Here is a 19,622-nt window from a genome sequence, read left to right on the forward strand (position 1 = left end):
TCAGAAAAGTCAAAAATAGTGAGATATCTTGCAGAGGGATGCAGCAGTCTCAAAATTGCAAAGCTTCTGAAGCGTGATCATCGAACAATCAAGCGTTTCATTCAAAATAGTCAACAGGGTCGCAAGAAGCGTGTGGAAAAACCAAGGCGCAAAATAACTGCCCATGAACTGAGAAAAGTCAAGCGTGCAGCTGCCAAGATGCCACTTGCCACCAGTTTGGCCATATTTCAGAGCTGCAACATCACTGGAGTGCCCAAAAGCACAAGGTGTGCAATACTCAGAGACATGGCCAAGGTAAGAAAGGCTGAAAGACGACCACCACTGAACAAGACACACAAGCTGAAACGTCAAGACTGGGCCAAGAAATATCTCAAGACTGATTTTTCTAAGGTTTTATGGACTGATGAAATGAGAGTGAGTCTTGATGGGCCAGATGGATGGGCCCGTGGCTGGATTGGTAAAGGGCAGAGAGCTCCAGTCCGACTCAGACGCCAGCAAGGTGGAGGTGGAGTACTGGTTTGGGCTGGTATCATCAAAGATGAGCTTGTGGGGCCTTTTCGGGTTGAGGATGGAGTCAAGCTCAACTCCCAGTCCTACTGCCAGTTTCTGGAAGACACCTTCTTCAAGCAGTGGTACAGGAAGAAGTCTGCATCCTTCAAGAAAAACATGATTTTCATGCAGGACAATGCTCCATCACACGCGTCCAAGTACTCCACAGCGTGGCTGGCAAGAAAGGGTATAAAAGAAGAAAAACTAATGACATGGCCTACCTTGTTCACCTGATCTGAACCCCATTGAGAACCTGTGGTCCATCATCAAATGTGAGATTTACAAGGAGGGAAAACAGTACACCTCTCTGAACAGTGTCTGGGAGGCTGTGGTTGCTGCTGCACGCAATGTTGATGGTGAACAGATCAAAACACTGACAGAATCCATGGATGGCAGGCTTTTGAGTGTCCTTGCAAAGAAAGGTGGCTATATTGGTCGCTGATTTGTTTTTGTTTTGTTTTTGAATGTCAGAAATGTATATTTGTGAATGTGGAGATGTTATATTGGTTTCACTGGTAAAAATAAATAATTGAAATGGGTATATATTTGTTTTTTGTTAAGTTGCCTAATAATTATGCACAGTAATAGTCACCTGCACACACAGATATCCCCCTAAAATAGCTAAAACTAAAAACAAACTAAAAACTACTTCCAAAAACATTCAGCTTTGATATTAATGAGTTTTTTGGGTTCATTGAGAACATGGTTGTTGTTCAATAATAAAATTATTCCTCAAAAACACAACTTGCCTAATAATTCTGCACTCCCTGTAATGAAGTTCTATCAAAAATATAGCCTATTTTAGTACTAGAAGACATGACGTTGCTCAGCTTCTTTTAATATTCTCTATTGTATTTTGTATTCAGGAGCTGCTAAAAGCCCAATTAATTTCAAGTAGCAATTACAGAATTGTGTGGCTATGATTAAAACCTGGTTACAGTTTAAATGAAGGCAGAGTGGTGCTGTGGTTAGCACTCTCACCTCACAGAAAGGTTCCTCACTTAAACTTCAGTCGGGGTTTTCCTGCTTGTTTTTTTTCTATGTACTCCCTGTGCTTCTGTGAATTTCTTCCAAATATTTCCAAAAACAGGTATTATATTCCTTTTAAAAAATATAAAGATTAGGATGAGGAAATATTTACTGTGCTGCTTCCAGGTCCTGACTTCCACCCTTCCCTACTACTGACTCTTGATGATCTTGTTTTTCATGTCCTTGGCTGAATTCGGAATCCTGCAGCCTCTTCAAAGTTGATAAAAGCTGACCAATCTTTTTGGTTGTGAAGCCTTACCTGTTTTGGTTAGCTTTCCTAAGTTTCTGCCTTTCTTGTTTTTTTCTTGCTAAACCTAAAAGATTTATCCTTAGCTGTTCTGCCTTCTCTTGCAGTCGCCAGAAGAAACTTGTAAGGGAGAGCTGCCATTTTCTTTTGACGTACACCTTTTTCTCCTATTTTTCTTTGGTTGATATGTAGTTGATGTATAGATTTGTAACCTTTCTTTTAACTAAGGTAATTTGTTGATGGAGTTTTATTTTAAGTTTGAGCTTTTTTTGTTTGGTGTACTCGCCTTATGCTTCATTGTTAACATTTTGGCAATAAATTGTTTAAACCAACCCAAACAAACTCCTCATGTTCCCCCATCTAGTATTATGGTACCTGTAGACCATTTTGGGAATGTAACATAGTTGGGAGCACATGTCGAGGACTTCTCATACCAGCACTAGATGGTGGAAGTTTGGTTTTGGAGACTGTTTGGTTTTTGGGTCTGTTAACAGCTGTGAGCATGACAACTGATCCGTTTGACTTACGTTTCAGAAAGAACCTTCTTGGGAGGAATAACATATGTGTAGCAAAGGTGATTTGCTGTCATAGCGGCACACTTCAAATTAAATTTTAAATTAAATAACATTTGAATTGAAAGAGATGACGAAGAACGGAGTAAAGTACTCGCTGGAACACAACATAAGCAAACCTAATTCTAGTCCGCTGAGTTCTCCCTGTCTGGTCACGGCAAACTCAGATGGCACTCAACGCTTCCTCACAAGTGAACGCAGACAGTAGCTGTGTCCTAAAACGTAGGCTGCATCCTTCGGAGGCCGCATTCGAAGGCCGATTACGTCACAGCTAGGTGACGAAGGCTGTCCAAATTCGTCGACTCCTTCAAATGCAGCCAACAAATGCGTCCTTTATTTCCCCGAATTTGAAGGATCGGTCAGGTGTGGCCCACCGTATCCCAGAATTCATAGCACGACCCAGCCAATTCCAATTCCCAACAATGGCGGCCGCTATTAAGTTTTAATATTACTCTTATTAATCTTTCTGGGTCACAAAACAAACTTTTAACATACTTTCAGGCGAGAAAGTAGCCATGTAAACTTCAAATATCTGCTTGGTTTATTAAGACATTGCATATTTGCAAAAGTGCTCCGACATTTTCAGAGACGTCTGTTACCCACCCGCTCGATAGCTAGCCGGGGGGGTTCAATGGTCACTCGACCCGGCGAGAGCAGCGGGACTCCCGGCTTCATCGTTTTCTCAGGTTAAAGATAATATATAAGTCACTCGGATGACTTAAAAATGTAATTGTTTGGCTTTTTTCGATGTTTTATTTGTTCTGCAGTAAATCGGTTTGGCGTAGATCAAAGTTATTAGAGTAGATTAGATTAAACAAAACTTTATTAATCCCTCGGGTGGGTTTCTCTGGGATTTTCACACAGCTGAATAAACATCAAACAAACTGTGAGAGGGTCAAGAATTTACGCCAGTGTTCTGTTATATTTTAGATAGCAAAGAGCAGACGGCCGAGTTTATTAAACTCCACCGAGACAGCGGTGACGCAAATCTGAAGGCTAGACTGTCGCATTTCACAACCTCGCACTTCCGTCCTTTTCGGTCTTCGAAGGACCTGGTCCATGTAGACCGAAGACCGGGTCCTCCGAAGGATTCGGCCTACGTTTTGGGACACAGCTAGTGTCTGTTTTTTTTCCGATACCTCACGCTGAGGACTGTATAGACAGCATCAGCTCAGCAACAGATGTCAGTAAGTTAGACCTCCTTACAGGTTACTGGCAAATCCTGCTTGCTGAAATAGCTTTTGAAGTCTCAGCATTTGTTACGCCTGATCACTTTTTGCAGTGTACTGTGATGGTCTTTTGAGATGAAAAATGCACCTGTGACCTTTCAAAGGCTAATGACCACCGTCCTGGGTAATGTTTCAAACTGCAATATTTATCTAGTTGATGTGGTTATTTATTTTCCCCATTGGGCATAGCACATTGCAACAATGAATCATTTTTTTGATTGATTAGCAGAAGCTTCTCTGACACTAAACTTGGCAATATGTGAGTTTGGCAAGGCTACTGTCACCTAACTTTTGAAGGAACCTTTATGACCAGATTCATCCTGTTGAGGCTAAGGTTTCTACCATTGTCGACCTTTCCTGTACCTACCTCCAGAAGGGAGATAGGTACATTCCTTGGGATGGCTAGATACTACAGTTCTTACTATAGAAAATCTCCCAAGTAAAGGCACCTCTAACTAGGTTGTGCAGCCCAATGTAGCTATTTGTCTGGAGCAGTTAATGGCAATGTGCTGTCGTTGCTATTCCAGATTTTTCCAAGCCTTTCCATACTCTTGTCATTTTTTTATACATACAGTTTTGCTTCAGCTTTTTTGTATGTTATAACCCGCTCTTCTCTGTGGCTGGCAAGGACCAATAACAGCACAAACAAGAGTAGCACACAGACCGATTGTTTGTGACACTGCCTCTTATAACCAACAACAACTTATAGACAACATCTGCAAAGTTGCCTGTAGTCTGTGTGCAAGGCCACTGTAAAACCATCATGCTTCTCCTTTAGCCATAAGATGGAATGGCGAACTGTCCAGCCCTGTGTCAGCAAGGATAAGCTGCTGACACACCTTCATGAAATTTTGCACATGTGTCAGGTCTGGTGAAAATCTATGTATTTTTGGGTCTTAAACATGGGCGGTTCAACATGATTCTACAGCGCCACCTACAATCGCTTTATTGAAGTACTAGTAGCAACATGAAGTAAGCATTAGGTGATAATCATCATCACTTCATCTACATGAAACTTTCATTAGTGGTTTATCAAATTACGTGCAGCAGCAGGACTTTTAGTTGGTGGACACTCTTTATCGCCACCTAGTGTTCACAGGTGATTAGCGGTAAATTTATACAACACCCAATTAGCATCCCAGGCTTAATTCATTCATGTTACCGCGTAACACGTCTTACCTTCAGCACACCTGGATGTTCACTGAGGTGCAAGGGCCATACTGTTGCTGCTTTAATTTAACTTGAGACTATTCAGTTGATTAATGAGTAATATAGGGCAGAGCATTTCTGATGCATGGCATATCAAGGGACTAGATGCATCTGCTGCATTAATTGTCTTCCTTTAAAAAAAATTCCATTTACAATTCCCACCCCAATGTTTAGAATAATTTGATATACATAGGATATATTGTTTAAAATAGTAACAATGGCATCTCATCCACTGGTTTAGGGTGTGCATGTGATCTACTATATGTGTCAGCCCTGGGCTGTGTGCCAGATAAGTGTCCGTCCTCAGCGGGAGCCTCTGGTTTATAGTACAAAGCAGCATGCAAGGATCAGCATTAAGACATCATCTGCTAGAAAGAGGATGTGCAACCTCCAATACCTTTGCTTTGCCAAAAGCGTTAAAAAGCAGAATAATAGGAAGATAAAAGATAGAGGCATATAAAGAAACTGCCATAATTGTGTAATGAATCAGTGGTTTACAGCAGGGAGATGAACTCACAGGGAATAGCGAATGAATACTAAGTCTTTCTAAATGAAACTTTGCAATACTTTTGACCCTCAAGTCCTGGTCAACACAGCAAGAGACTGATTCCACTTTCATTTTAGCATGTCTTCGTCAATATATATAGTGTGTGTGTGTGTGTTCCTGTCTAGCTATCTTTGTGAGGACCAAAATCTGCATTCTACTATACTTGTGAGAACCAACAGTCACTTGTGAGGACACACAACCCGGTCCTCACAAATTTGAAGGCATTTAAAGGCATTTTTGAGGCTCAAAATGTGGTTTTAGTGTCAGGGTTATAATTAGGTTATGGTTAGGTTTAAGGTAAGGGTTAGGGTTAGGCATTCATTTTTAATGGTTAGGGTTAGGGTAAGGGGCTAGGGAAAGCATTATGTCAATGAAGGTCCTCACTAAGATAGCTGAAGGAGGTTGTGTGTGTGTGTGTTGTCAGGAGGGAGCTGTTAAATATTTAACATTATCTTCAAAACTATGTCCACCTTTACACAGCAGAATGCCCAAAGAAACCCACATCACATCGAGGTCGTGAAGCATGCCTCTCATTAAACTAGCACTTAGTCCTTTTCCGCTGAAGACACCCCATGAGTCGTTATAATAACGCACTCCAATGTAATATAAACTGAACAGCTACCAGGAGACAGCGCGATACAGGGAAGTCAAAAAGGTCTGCGTTTATTCAGGCAATTCACCGAGCACTATGGCGCTTTATAGCATGCAGCACTTTGAGCTTCATCTGAACTTAGAAAACATGGGTCGGCTGGGAGAAGAGGAGTTGCTTAAAGCCTTAAACAAATTTATTTTCTTGGAAAATACTTACTACAAGCAGAAAAATTCAAACCCTTGCACTAGAAAAAACTTCATCTACTTCATTTATTTTAAATGTTTTGGGGGTTTTTTTTTCATTTGGGAAAGTTTAGATGATGAAAATAAAAAACATGATGTGATGCATTCTTTCATCCCTTAAAACTGCTTACAAGACAATCTAACTTTTTCTCAGTGGTCCGAAGCAGAAGCTTAGCGGTCTTGAATAGTTGCCAGAGAAAAGAAAACAGCCTTTTATATACTTACATTTAATAGCGGTGACAGCTCCACCACCACCATGGGCTCACTGGGTTGTGGTTCCGGTCGTATTGTCACGGTCAGGATTTTGGAGTTGATCACTGCAGGCGGACTGTAGAGACATTGGTTTTTTTATTGTTATCTTTTTTGTTTTTTAGACAAGTGTTGGTGTACATTTAAGATGGAGCTGAATGGGCTCTATGACTTTGGAGAAAGACCAAAAATAATACATACAAATACCAACAAATAACAAAAGCAAACTAGTAGGAGGTGAGGAAATCTAAAAGAGAGAAGAAAGAGAGCGCCTGACTAAAAACAGAATACTGCACCCATTAACATTCAGCATGGCTACAGAGTGAAAAGGGTTTTAACAGATCCAGCTAATCCACAACCAAGAGCAGTGACCTGAATAAAAGGGCCCGGGGCCAGCACAAACACCATATCACAATGGCCTTTTTCACAACCTCCTGATTTCTTCTAACTTTTATTACTGCATGTTCTATGCAAGTTTTGGGACCCATTAGGCCCACACCCAATCCAAGCTCAGTGTACACTTCCAAAAATATACTGACAACTCAAAGGAAGGGGGAAACATCTAGGGAAGTGTGCTTTTTGATAAGTGTGGTAAGCAGGTGCAAGGACACAAGAGAAGCAGCAGAGTTGTAAAAGGGAAGAAAAGACATATGGAGAACTGGAAGTTCGAAAGAAGGGAAGGAAAAAATTGAAAATGCACAGAAATAAAGAGAGACTGTTGTAAGAATGAAGAGACCACGAGAGAGATTAAAAAGTCAGACAAAGCGCAAGAAAAAAATGAGTTACAGAAAGGTAAAAGAAAGGACAGCGAAAAGATAAGAATGAAATGTGGTTTTAAATCCTCAATAACAATAAAGAATAATTAAGTACTCACGTCGCTGGAGGTAAAATGATGCCAAGTGTCCTGTACAAGATGGCTCCAATGACATAGTACATTGTAGATTCTGTTTCGGCTTCTTGCTCTGAAAGAAAAGAAAATCAGTACGTTTTAATACCTTCAAAATAAACTCCAAATCTTTCAGCCCATCGGCCGGTTTATTCCATATCCCCCTTGTTATCTTGTTCAAAGGCTCTTGTTGCTGAAAACTACAATGCAATGAAATTTTCACAACAACAAAAACAGCTTGAGGCAAATGGAAAATATTTCATATCTAACATTTTATTTCAACCCCCCCCAAAAAAAGTCAAACAACTCTAGACTAGAATCTGCTAAAACTCATCAATGGCTATACACTGATGCTAGGAGCACAATGAAAATGACATGACACTTGTGACAAGTTCAAGACGCAACTTTGGGCTGTGGTGCATAAATGCTCTGTATGATTTATTGCTGCCCTTGCTAATCAGTGTCAGAAATACAAGTAACAGTATGTACTGGCTCAAAGTTGTTAGGACACCACTGGCCACTCTCTCGCGATTTCTGAGAATAGAAGTTGTAGACTAGTGACAGGGAAAGTAAAGAGAGCAGTTCTAACCTGTAGAGCTAACCAGCATTTCTGCAGTACTTTGATGTAAAAACTAATTTTAAAAATGGCCGTATGTTGGCTTTGTTGGGATAAACTGAAATATAAATCAGTAACTGAAGTCATGTGTAACCATATTCTGCACTGGGGTATTGAGCCTACCAAGGAAGAAACCAATGCTACTGCTACTAGCACTGCTAAGGTTAGATAACTCTGCAAAATATAATAAAATAAAACCCTATGAATTTGCAATGTCATACAACGCACAGTGTTGCAAATTTCAGCAACATTTAAAACACGCTTGAATTAATCAAGAAGGTAATTAACAGTTTCACGTATCTCCTAAAATACAGATATAATATATGCTTGGCTAATATTTAACATTGCGCATTTAAAGTGTGCGCAGTTTGAAATGTTTTCTTTTACACTATGCTGCTGCAGGTTTGTTCTCTTGTTTAAATGCCCAGAAAATTAGTCGCTATGAACGCTCCTAATGTTTACCACTGTTTAAATATGCATGACCTATATGCATGCAGCTGTAAGAAACAAACATAACTTGATCTCCTGACATTTCATCAAAACCTGGATTGCATTCATTATTCATCTGTTTCATTCATAAACTCCTTCAGACAGGTCTGTGTTTGCCCTTCCACGTAACCGGTGAGTAGTAGTATGTATAATGTGATTGATTTAACAGTGCAGCACCTCTGGTACATTGATAATAGACAATAGAAGATAGTGGAGAAATGAAGGATGTGGACAGGATAGCTTAAACCTAATAACCCTCTTTTCTTTAAGGATAAGCCTGATGATTTTCCATAAAGTCTGTAGTTTTACTATTTAACATAAATTAAGTTTGAGCTAAGTTGCACTGGTCAACTAAATAATTAGATTTACCTGTCTCATCAACCATCAACATTTCAGCCTAATTTAAATGTACTCCTTAAATGACACTAACATGCTCTGGTGGCTACATCAAAATAAGAAACGTGAGAATATTGCAGCACCTTCCCAAAGTTTCTGGCAGCTACACATTCCATATCCAGAGTAATTATGCTTCTCAGCTGAAAACGTAAGTCAGGTGCAAGACGCTGGTTTCACACTTTGTGTGGGTGGAGACACTGTGTCACTTTGTTTCCTTTGAGCAGTTATAGTAGCTCAGCATTACTGTGTATCTAGAACTGCTGAAGTATCAAAACCTCATTCCTAAAAGCAAGCCTTTTACCAACATGCACGAAACATGAGTAAAGAAAAGTCAGTGTGTCAGACAACTTCAGACACTGTCCTTGTCCCTCTCGCTTCATGTTAGTTCCAAATCCCCTTTCTTCCTCTTCTCCTCCACCTCAGCACACACCCCTCTTATCCATCTCTGTTGTTGTTGCTATTCTCCCATGCACTTTTCAACTTTTTCACTCTTTTCAATAGTCCTCTTTTACACCCCCTTGCCTTCCATCGCTCTATTGAGTGTTCTTTTGCCAAAAAGAGCAGGAGCTCCCAAGGAGATGTAGTGTCCCTCTGTAAATGTCACTTTGTCTCAAGTGAGAGGAGGCAGAAGGAAGCAGAAGGGGGAAAGTATGAGGGAAAGAGTTCATGCTGAGAGATGCCACTCCCTCCTTTGCCCTTTTAGGCTGAGAGAAGCAACGGAGAGGCATCAGCAGAGAGAGTGTGGGGGGGGAGACAGAGAGGGCTGATGGTATCAGACACACTGGGTGACTCATCCAAAATCTGTCTGCCTGCTGCCTAAGAGGTAATACTTGGGAAGAGAGATAGCTATGCAAAGACAGACGAGAAGAGAAAGAGGAAGAGACAAAAAGATCTCAACTGTGGAAAAAAAACGCAATTGTGAGACTTGCGAGGAGGCAAAAAAAACAGATCAAAGTCAGCATGAGAAAGCCTGCAAGTTTGATGGATCCTAATTGGACAGTGTCTGCCAAGGCATGCAAATGAGAAAGTCAATGTATTATGGGTAAATGGTAAATCTATGTGAGGGGGTGGCACTCCTACGCTTGAGGATGATTAATACCACAAAAGCACTCAATCACAAAACTCTAATTTCCCATGAACAGACTTTTTGTCACTCTGCCCTTGCTAAACATCTAAATGATTGGTGGTCAGCTGTAATCCAGGAAAATGGCAAACCACCAGTCACCAGCTGTGAACTTTAATATGTCATTTATCAGGAGAATATATTCTTGCAGTTGATTCTAAGCCATAACTTAGCAATTTAATCGAAGACAGAAAGCTCCTTGTCAGTTGTTTTTTTCTTTCTTCCTTAATTTTCTGTACTTTTCTGTTTTGCACACCACAACAAGTGTGGTCTCCTGCTTAAATAAACATATTGATCAGGCTCAGGCTGCTTTGGTTCAGTGATGCCAATATTACCACTAACTGCCTTCTATTTAACTTCTAAGTTGCTCAATTGCTTTAAATTTTGGAAACTTCTAAACTGAGCCAACTTTTCAAGACACGTGTATATGAGATTGTGAATATCCAATGCAGCTGATGGTCTTTGCCTCAGCAGCTCACTACTAATAAGTCTGCATGAATTCCCATGGCACTGATTTGCACTGATCTGGTGTATTTCCAGCTTGTAATTATAGGTGGCATGTTTTCTGCCTACTGGAAACTGTGTATGGTTTAGGTAATAAGGACACTGCCTGGATAAAGTATTTCCAGAAAGAACCACACTGAACCTTTGTGGAAAAAGGCTTTTCGGGCAATTGTGCAATGCAGTGATGAGCTACCTTGGTTCAAAGTCCTAAAAATACCCACAGGAAGCAGCTGCCTAGAATGGTTACCACTCTAATTCTGGCAAACAGTTGGCCAAGGAAAATGAGCAGAGCTAGTGTTTATTATTGGTTGGCATCACAAATTATAGCACCTTTCATACCTTTTTACATCTTTTAACTACTTTTTCTTGCCAAGCCACTATAGGCCTATTCCTGTCAATTTTCAGCTGGAACACTGACATGTTCTCTGGATGCAAATTTTTACAAGTCTGCAAAATAATTTCCTGCAGATTGAACACTAGAATCATCTATTCAACTGTGTTCCCAAGTGTATAATTACTAATTCCCACTCCAAGTTTCTGTCAACTAAGGAAAAAGACCGCAAAAAGACCACCAGTTTCCTATGAGACCACCGTCTCTATGGACAGTCCTGACATCCCTGTCTCCATCTCTATCCGTTGTGTGTTTGTGATTTAGCCCCTTGTCTTTTTACTCTAATCTAGATGTTTAAAGTATGACTTGTGTTCATAATAATCCATGGGACCACTCGCTACAGCAATGAGTTCATTGAGCATGCCTGTAAATCCCTAATCCAGTTAGCGCAATGGCAGTTACAGGCAAGTATTTGCTTTAATTCAAACCACATACACCGATATAATTCGTGTGTGTGACCACTTGTTATTATATCTACAAAAGAGGTGGTGCGAGTACAGTTCGCAGTAAAGAGTAAAGATGCCTGCATTTATGAGAAATACAGGTATACTTTTTTAAATAAACTAAACATTTCCTAACATATCACAGTCTTTAAGAGAGTGTGGAAGTGTGTTTCTGAAGATGTCAACTCAGGTTAACAACTCAGGCGTCAGCCCCAATTGATGCTCAATGAATCACTGAATTTCCAGCTCCATCTCACACACTGAAAGGGAGAATCATGAGAAGCAAAACAGCAAAGGAGGTGGCTGTTGAGTTAAAAGTTAACAACTCATAACCATGAGCATGAACCACCAATGGTGTATTTGAAATATGAAGCCATTGCTGACTTGTATGTTTGGATCGATGTGTGTACATGGCTGCGAGACAGAGTGCGCTGCCTGTTCGTACGATGGCAAGAGAATAAGAGACAGTGGAGAGAGAGAGACAGAGAGTGGAAGTTTGTCACCTCGAAAATCAGTGAAGAACAGTCCCAGCCTCTGCCCACTGAAGCGATTCATGAACCTATCTATTGGCTCTGCGTGCGTGCGCTGGCGTGCGCACTTACAGACACAACGGTGCCAATAGGGCTTTATGAGCATGTTTAAGCTGTCCATCTGAGATAGGCTCTCATTACAGGGTAAATGAACCAAACAAACCGATAGCAATCAACTGAGGACCTCAACTCATGAACTGCCAATGGGAAGTGGCAGAGTTCCCACAGGGCAAAGAGTACTAATAATGTCCTAACTCATAAAGCTATATGCGGTTTGGATGAAACAATTTACCAAATAGTGTATGCTAAAATGCCAATTGCATGTCCTGAATATCACAGCGTAACTGTAATGCAGCTGGTCACTTTTATGGCACAATAAGCCCTGCAAGAGACAAAACATTCAACACGACAAACAATAAGGATAATGGACAAGAAAGAAGAACAGGATTGGAGGAAAAAGGGCATAAAGTAAGGAAAGTAAGTTCTAAAAACACAACACGGAGAGCAAGCAAGGCGAAAACTTTGAAAAGCAAAGGCGTTAAACCGATCCAGCTTAAAACCTGCTGTTCAACCGTTGAGATATCTGAATTCACTGTTCCATAAAAATGCGCTTAATAATAGGCTTGTAGAAGGCTGGATGCTAGGTGGTTTAGAATTAGCACAATAAAGCATCAGAGGTGACGTGCCCTGAGGTTAGTATACAGGATATCTTGAGCGCCAATCAAAGGGAGTTTGTGCCATCAGTGCAAGTCAGAGGTCAGAGGAAGCTCTGCTCTCTTGGCCTGCAGTCTCTCTGAACTTTAATTTAGGTAGGGGACGGGGATGCCTGACTGAAAGTCTGCCAGTGTAATTTCCTGTGGGAAGCGACCTTTGCCTTTGTTCGTAGAGGATAGCATCTGCCTCTGTATTTCTCATTTCTACTTCAAACCATTACTATTTAACATCATTTTTCTTTCTCCTTTACAAATTTAGCTTCCATCCCATTCTGGGATCATCTATGTAGTTTCTCCTCCTTTTTTAACTCTCGCCATTTGTGTTTGCTTGAAACTGCACGAAAAAAAAATGTAGCCTCGACTAAACGCAGTCAACATTCTTGTGCTGCTCAAAGTGAATGGATTTTGAAAATTGTATGAGACTCAATGCTCTCAGGGGGAAGCAACACACTTCTTCACAGATGAAAGACTGGCATCTTCTTGAGAAGCCCTCTAGGGCCTCTTTACAGTCCAAATCCTTCTCAGCACTACCCTTTAACGCCCCTGAGAAACCTTCTGCTTCAGTGAGAAACATCTCTGAGTATGAGAATTCACACGGGGGAACCTCTACTTGCCAAGCTGATCTGACCTTAGATTATGAAACCATGAGTTGGTTCTTTTCATATATCAAAGATTTAAGAGAGTGAGCAAGAATTACAACTACAACGTATGTACTTTATAGTTAAGAATAGACTATGAAAGCCTTCCTAACCTTGTGTTTCCCATCTTTTTTATAGAAAAAAGCCAAACAAAGAAATACATATGATCTTGTGTTTATGAGCTGAAACTGGCAACCTAAAAGATTAGATCAACCCTGGTCAGTAGACAAACCACATTTCCTTTTTTTCTTACCTTCAGGTGGGATGGTGAAAACCTCTTTCGGGATGTAGAGCTTATCTTCCGCTGTTCGGGCCCAGTCCTTCATGCCCCTTCGGCCCTTCATGGGGAAGTTGATATCGCTGGAAACTGCTGACACTGGTTCTCTCTGAATGGTTACCACTGGACAAACGACAAATGAAAACAAAACCCACATGAAAACTCACTTAGGCATGACACTGGAAAAATAAACAAAGAGTGCTGGTTAAAAGACAAAAATCTGACAAAAACAATAAAGAAAACTTCACAAAAAAATACACTGTTAAAAATCGACGTGCTGGTCATGTGTTTACAGATTGAAAGCAATACTTGGATACAAAAAAATCTAAATCATCGATCATGCATAGTACAAATAAAACCCTCCCAACTGAATTCTAACTATGATGAAATACATTACTGTGCAGATGTCTTGAGCCATTTTGCTTCTACAGAGCAAGAATTTCTTGAAATACTCATTTTCAGCTCGGTCCTTTTACCTGAGCATATATAGAGGAACACTTATTTTTTGTCTGTTAAACCACTTAACACTGACCATCATTCAAAAATAAAAAGAGTATCTAACTCAAGAAATGAACCAGAGTTGTGTCTACACATAAAAGAGAACCCATTTTAAATTCTTTAGGCACTTTGCTACCAGCAGCTCATCATTTGTTCCAATTTCTGTAGCCAAATCTATGAAAAATGGCAGCAATAATACAGTTTGACTTTAATAAAATAGCACTTTTACAACCAGCAAGGTGATTCCCAAAAAACCTATCTACCAAATGCTTGCCATTTCTCAGGATGAAGTGCCAAGTGTCCTAACTGGGTAAGTGGACTACAAAAGAAGAACCGACTGGCCTAAAAATACTGGCAGCCACCAATGCTACCCCTCAGCTTCCCAGTAGATGCTCCTCTAGTATAAATCTAAAAAACTATAAAAGCAATTTCACAAAATATATATAAATATCTTTGAAAGTTGATGTGCTGGTCATATGTAGTTAAATTCTGAATTATTGGAATTTTTAGAAACAACAATCATAGGTGATTGCCAGAAAAGTTCACGTCTGAAATTCACCTTGAGGTCACTGGGATCCAAACTCATCTGAGAATTTTAGTAGATGCACCTATGGTATGAATGTCAAAATCAGGGGTAAAAACTATCTACAGAAAAAATTACCAGTATCTGAAAGTCATGTCCTTCAAAAATAAGAAAAAAAAATCCAGCAAAGACCTGACACAGGACCTGAGAGATACATCTGGACCTCTGCTTGATTCATCAACTATATATGTTAAGCCGCTCAAGACTTTTGTGCAGTACTGTAAGTCGTCCGGATGTTTGTGTACAAAAAATCTTTCATCTGCTCCTGTGAAGCCGTGTGATCTGACAGCAATGAGTGGGCCTTACTGAGGTTGTTGGTAACCACTAGAAAACTCTGAAAAGGCTTCTGGGCCTCTCCAATGAGGTGAATGAAATCTTCCAATATCCTCATCAGCAAAGCAGCACCGGGAGCGATCTGTGGACAGCACGATGATAGAAAGATGAACGGAAGGATGTCATAAGTGCAATTATAACCCACAGCCAACCATCTTCTATGAGACACGTCTCAACCACTGATACCTTTTTACTCACTGCATTACCTCAACTACCGAATGTGTTCCTGGGCTGTAAATCCTAATCACATGGTTTATAATATTATATTTGGCTTTTTTTCTTAAAATTATTATATCCAGATGGCAAGCAAACACAATTTGCTGCAGGGGTACCACATTGGGTCCCATACAAAGCTTGCACAAAGACGCACAGGATATTGTGCATTTTTAAAACTCAAAGAAACATTAATAATAGGTAGAATCAAACCCATTTTCCATCACCACACATAAACATTTACAAAAAGATCTATTTATGACACTTGGTGATGCAGACAGTCAGTTGTGATGATAAGGAGGTGCACAGAAGCGCACACGAGGACATAAAGTACCAGACATTCACATAAATGCAGAGCCTTACCTGGTGAGCGTCCTCCCATTTTTCTAAATTTTCAATGTCCAACATGTGGCTGACAATCTGGAAGAATTTCTAGATAAAAAGAAATAAAAAAGGATGTGCTCAGTTGTTGAAGCCAGACCATCAGGCAGTTATTTCCTGGATATCAAATAACTACTGATAACCTTGCTGTGGTTAGCACTGCAGCAATACTGCCTCTTATTCTCAGTCATGTCTGGTTCATTCATTTGCTGTACACAGGCATATTGTAAGTCATAAATAATAACGTCTGTGAAATGATCGACTGAGACGGGAACATTTTGCTCGCTTACAGGCACTGGAAAAAGAAAAATGCTGCTAAAAAAAAAATCCGCCCTGTGAGGCCATAGCAACTGTGCAGCTGTAGTTAATTGTTATGCACACCCTGTGCAGTAGAAAGTGAAGCTGCGGATGGAATAAATTTTGTTGTAAGTGACTGTGTGTGTGTGTTTGTGTGAGATTTATTTATTTATTTATGTATTTATGTCATGGTTGGTGACTTTAGAAGGCTCCGGGCGAATGCCGAGACGTTTTTCCTACCTGCACGTCGTCGGGAGCTGGGATGTAGGTTGCTCTTTTGAAGGTGTCCGTCACATTTCGCAGGATCTCCGTGGAAAAGAGAAGGTCGCCACTGTAGTAGCTCCTTCTCTGCAAGAGCTCCAGGAGACTCCGTACGATCTGAGACATGCCCTCCCCAGCCAGGGTCCTCTGACCCTTCGCGAGATGCTCTCGTAACTAAAATGCATTAAAAAAAGGAGATTTTTAGAAGTGTTTTATCCTGTCTCGTGATTACAGGTAAACCCTTTGCTGTTGCACATGGTGTTACTCAAACTACGTAGCAGAAAAACAGAAATAGCACACCCGAGATTGTGTTTTTGACAAAGAAATCACAGGAATGTTTTGGATATGAGCCGACGGGGATATTTCAAGACGGGAGTATATATGTACATGGTTGGATTTTTGTCTTTTTTTGTGTATGTGTGTGTGTGTGTGTGTTTGCTTGTGCTTAAAATAGGCAAGCAAATCGAAGCCTTGCAGCACTTTCAGACAGAAACTGGATCTCATCACTTCAGAGAAAGAGATACAAAAAGATAGTCTGTGCGTGTGAGGCAAAGTGAAAGAGAGTGAGGGAGGAAGAGAAAGAAGCTGGGGGAACAGAACATCACAGCAATCACAGAAAATTAATTACTGACTCCTGGTATTAATGAAAGGTTGGAACAGAAGCTAACAGTGCAATCAGCTCTGTCATGCACGATCCCTGACCCCCATCTCCTTCCGCCATCATCGAGGAGATGGAAAAGGTTGAAGTTCACGGAGCAGGAAAACAGTTTCGCTGATGAACACATTCATTAGCTCTCTTCATTAATTGATAAGTGTGAGCACAAAGCTCTGGAAAAGCTAATTAGAGATAGCAGCGAGTCTTGGGTAAAAACACTCTGCAATTTTGAGAAAACTTTTTTTTAGGGTAGTTGAAGAGAGGTACATTAGAGATAAAAACAAAAACAAAAGAGAAGAACAGATAGAGAAGAACTTGAAAAACATGTTTCACTAAGCAGATGAAGCAACTCGAGTGCATCTGGAAAGTATTCACAGCGCTTCACTTGTTCCACATTTTGTCATATTACAGCATTATTGCATTAAATTCATTTTGTCCCTTAAAATTCTACACACAATACCCCATAATGCCAAAGTGAAAAAAGGTTTGCTTGAAACTCTTGCAAATTTATTAGAAATAACAAACTAAAATATAACATAAGTATTCGTACCCTTTTACCAATACTTAATAATTACAGCTTTAAGTCTTTTAGAGTATGGTGCTACAAGCCTGGCACACCATTCATTGCAGAACCTCTCAAGTTCCATCAGGTTGGATGGGGAGCATCGGCACACATCTTCAGAGATGTTCAGTTGGGTTCAAGTCCAGGCTTTGGCTGTTATCTTAGCTGTGTGCTGTCCTGTTGGAAGATGAACCTTCGCTCAAGTCTGAGGTCCAGAGTGCTGTTGAACGTCTCTGTAGATTGCTTTCCCTCTACCCTCCTGAGCTACAGCCACCTCCATGGGTGGCTGTAGCTCAGGCGGTAGAGCAGTCATCTACTGATCAGTCATCTACTGCTGTTGGTGGTTCGATTCCTGGCTTCCCCTAGTCTGCATGCCAAATATCCTTGGACAAGATACTAACCCCAAATTGCTCTCCCATGCATCCATCGGAGTATGAATGTGGGTGAATGTCAGTTAAAAAGCACCTAGGAAAAATGTGCTTGTGCGAATGGGTGTGAATGGGTGAATGCACAAAGTTGTATAAAGCGCTTTGAGTGCTCAGAAGAGAAGAAAAGCACTATATAAGAACCAGTCCATTTACCCTTTCTGTTCCTGGTGCTGAAAAACATCCCCACAGCATGCCACCACCACCATGCTTCACTGTAGGGATGTTATTGACGTGGTGATGAGCAGTGCCTGGTTTTCTCCAGATGTGACGCTTTCAATCTTTGTTTATCAGACCAGAGCATGCACTGACATGCACTGTCAACTATGGGACGTTATACAGACACGTGTGGGCCTTTTCAAATCATGTCCATCCATCCATTCGCTTCCGCTCATCCTTTTCAGGGTTGTGGGGGGCGCTGGAGCCTATCCCAGCTGTCATAGGGCGAGAGGCGGGGTACACCCTGGACAGGTCGCCAGTCTGTCGCAGGGCCAAATCATGTCCAATCAACTGAATTTACCACAGATGGACTCCAGTCAAGTTGCAGAAACATTTAACAGATGATCAGTGGAAACAGGATACTCAGTTTTGAGTGTAAGAAAAAGTCTGTGAATACTTCTGAACTTTTGCTACTTTTGTTTTAGTGAATTTCCAAAAAAATTCAAGCAGAATTTTTTCACTTTGTCATTATGGGGAATTGTGCAGAATTTTGAAGTGAAAAAATGAATGTAATCCAGTCTGGAATAAGGCTGTAACATGACAAAGTGCTTTGAATACTTTCCGGATGCACTGTAACTGGCTTAAATTGGTACATCTTTTTAGCTTTTTTTTCTCTTGTCCATCATAATTATTTTTTTATCAATTGTTTGTTTTATTGTACTCATTTGACATTACTTACAGATAAATGTAAATATCTATATTCAAGTGAGACGCATCTGGCGAAGCTCGGAGGACCCCAGAAAGCAACTCCATTATTGTCCAGCATACAACGACGACTAGCAGATCCTAGAAAGAGGTGAGAGAGATGCACGTAGTTAATACAGAATGCAACAAACACCAAACATTATCTACACCACACTCTGAATATGGTATGCTTTTTCAAACTTCCAAAAACCAATATGGCCACAAAACACATAAATATGTTATTTGTATTCTGACGCCGAGAAGTAGGCCAATTCATCACACGGACAGGAGTAATACAGAGGGCGTCTGCTCAATGTATTTTAATAGCTATACGGAAATATCAGAATGCATAATTTTGCTACTAATGAAAAAGCTAAAACCCAAGGTCACATCTATTCATGTGCTGGAGTGAAATATTATGCAGGATTGTAAAAACTACAAAATATTTTGTTTGTAGCAGTATTTGGCAATTTACACCTTCTGGTGATTTTAGGCTGGCAGGCACAAGGCAAACTAGTGAAAGCTGCCAAAGTACCTTTTGAAAAATAAATATAAACAAGTTCTTTACGCCCTCTTTTTTTGTCATTGCCATGGTAACTGAGATAAGTTAAAGAATGTTAATTTGATCTTAAATAAGACTATTATATTTAATTAAGGCTCGTTCAGACATGTTTTGCCGTCCCTAAAAAGATGTGGAAAAATGTCTTTATGCAGCAGACCTCTCGAACCACACCTGCACTCGACTTGCACGTGTCAAAGTTTATACTCCTCTTTGGCAACAATCGGGCAACTCTCAGTTTAGACTGAAATAACAGTGATATGGTTTGACTGCATTCAAATGAGACATGAGTGCTGTATAAATTAAAGGAACTTGCTGGATAACGTATGTGTTAAAAATGTTACGACTGCCTCTTTCTATCAAAACTCAAAAGAGCAATGGCATTTATTATTGCTGAGGCATAAGTACACCCATTAGAGCAAATTTATTTCAAACATAGGGATGCAAGCAGAGCAATTTATTCTGATTAGCCTATAATCTT

The 19,622-nt window shown here is 40.3% G+C and overlaps 1 protein-coding gene across 22 annotated transcripts in view; it reads right to left on the bottom strand.

The window, feature by feature from the left end:
* Window positions 1-19,622, bottom strand: part of adgrb2 (adhesion G protein-coupled receptor B2) — a 252,436-nt gene that overhangs the window by 88,610 nt on the left and 144,204 nt on the right. For all 22 annotated transcript variants that reach the window (XR_006055069.1, XR_006055070.1, XR_006055071.1 and 19 more), the window contains 7 exons: window positions 18,578-18,684; window positions 16,017-16,211; window positions 15,462-15,530; window positions 14,859-14,967; window positions 13,448-13,594; window positions 7,340-7,427; window positions 6,442-6,544 (listed from right to left, as the gene is read on the bottom strand). Coding sequence is in view for 19 of the 22 variants with exons in the window: in XM_014338041.2 (XP_014193527.1) it covers window positions 6,442-6,544; window positions 7,340-7,427; window positions 13,448-13,594; window positions 14,859-14,967; window positions 15,462-15,530; window positions 16,017-16,211; window positions 18,578-18,684 (818 nt within the window). In the remaining 3 variants the exon portion in view is untranslated. The remainder of the gene's footprint in view (window positions 1-6,441; window positions 6,545-7,339; window positions 7,428-13,447; window positions 13,595-14,858; window positions 14,968-15,461; window positions 15,531-16,016; window positions 16,212-18,577; window positions 18,685-19,622) is intronic.

This window comes from Haplochromis burtoni, unplaced genomic scaffold (genome assembly GCF_018398535.1).
Source record: "Haplochromis burtoni strain Fernald_Lab_line unplaced genomic scaffold, NCSU_Asbu1 Contig_208, whole genome shotgun sequence".
In the NCBI taxonomy this organism is placed as follows: Eukaryota; Metazoa; Chordata; class Actinopteri; order Cichliformes; family Cichlidae; genus Haplochromis; species Haplochromis burtoni.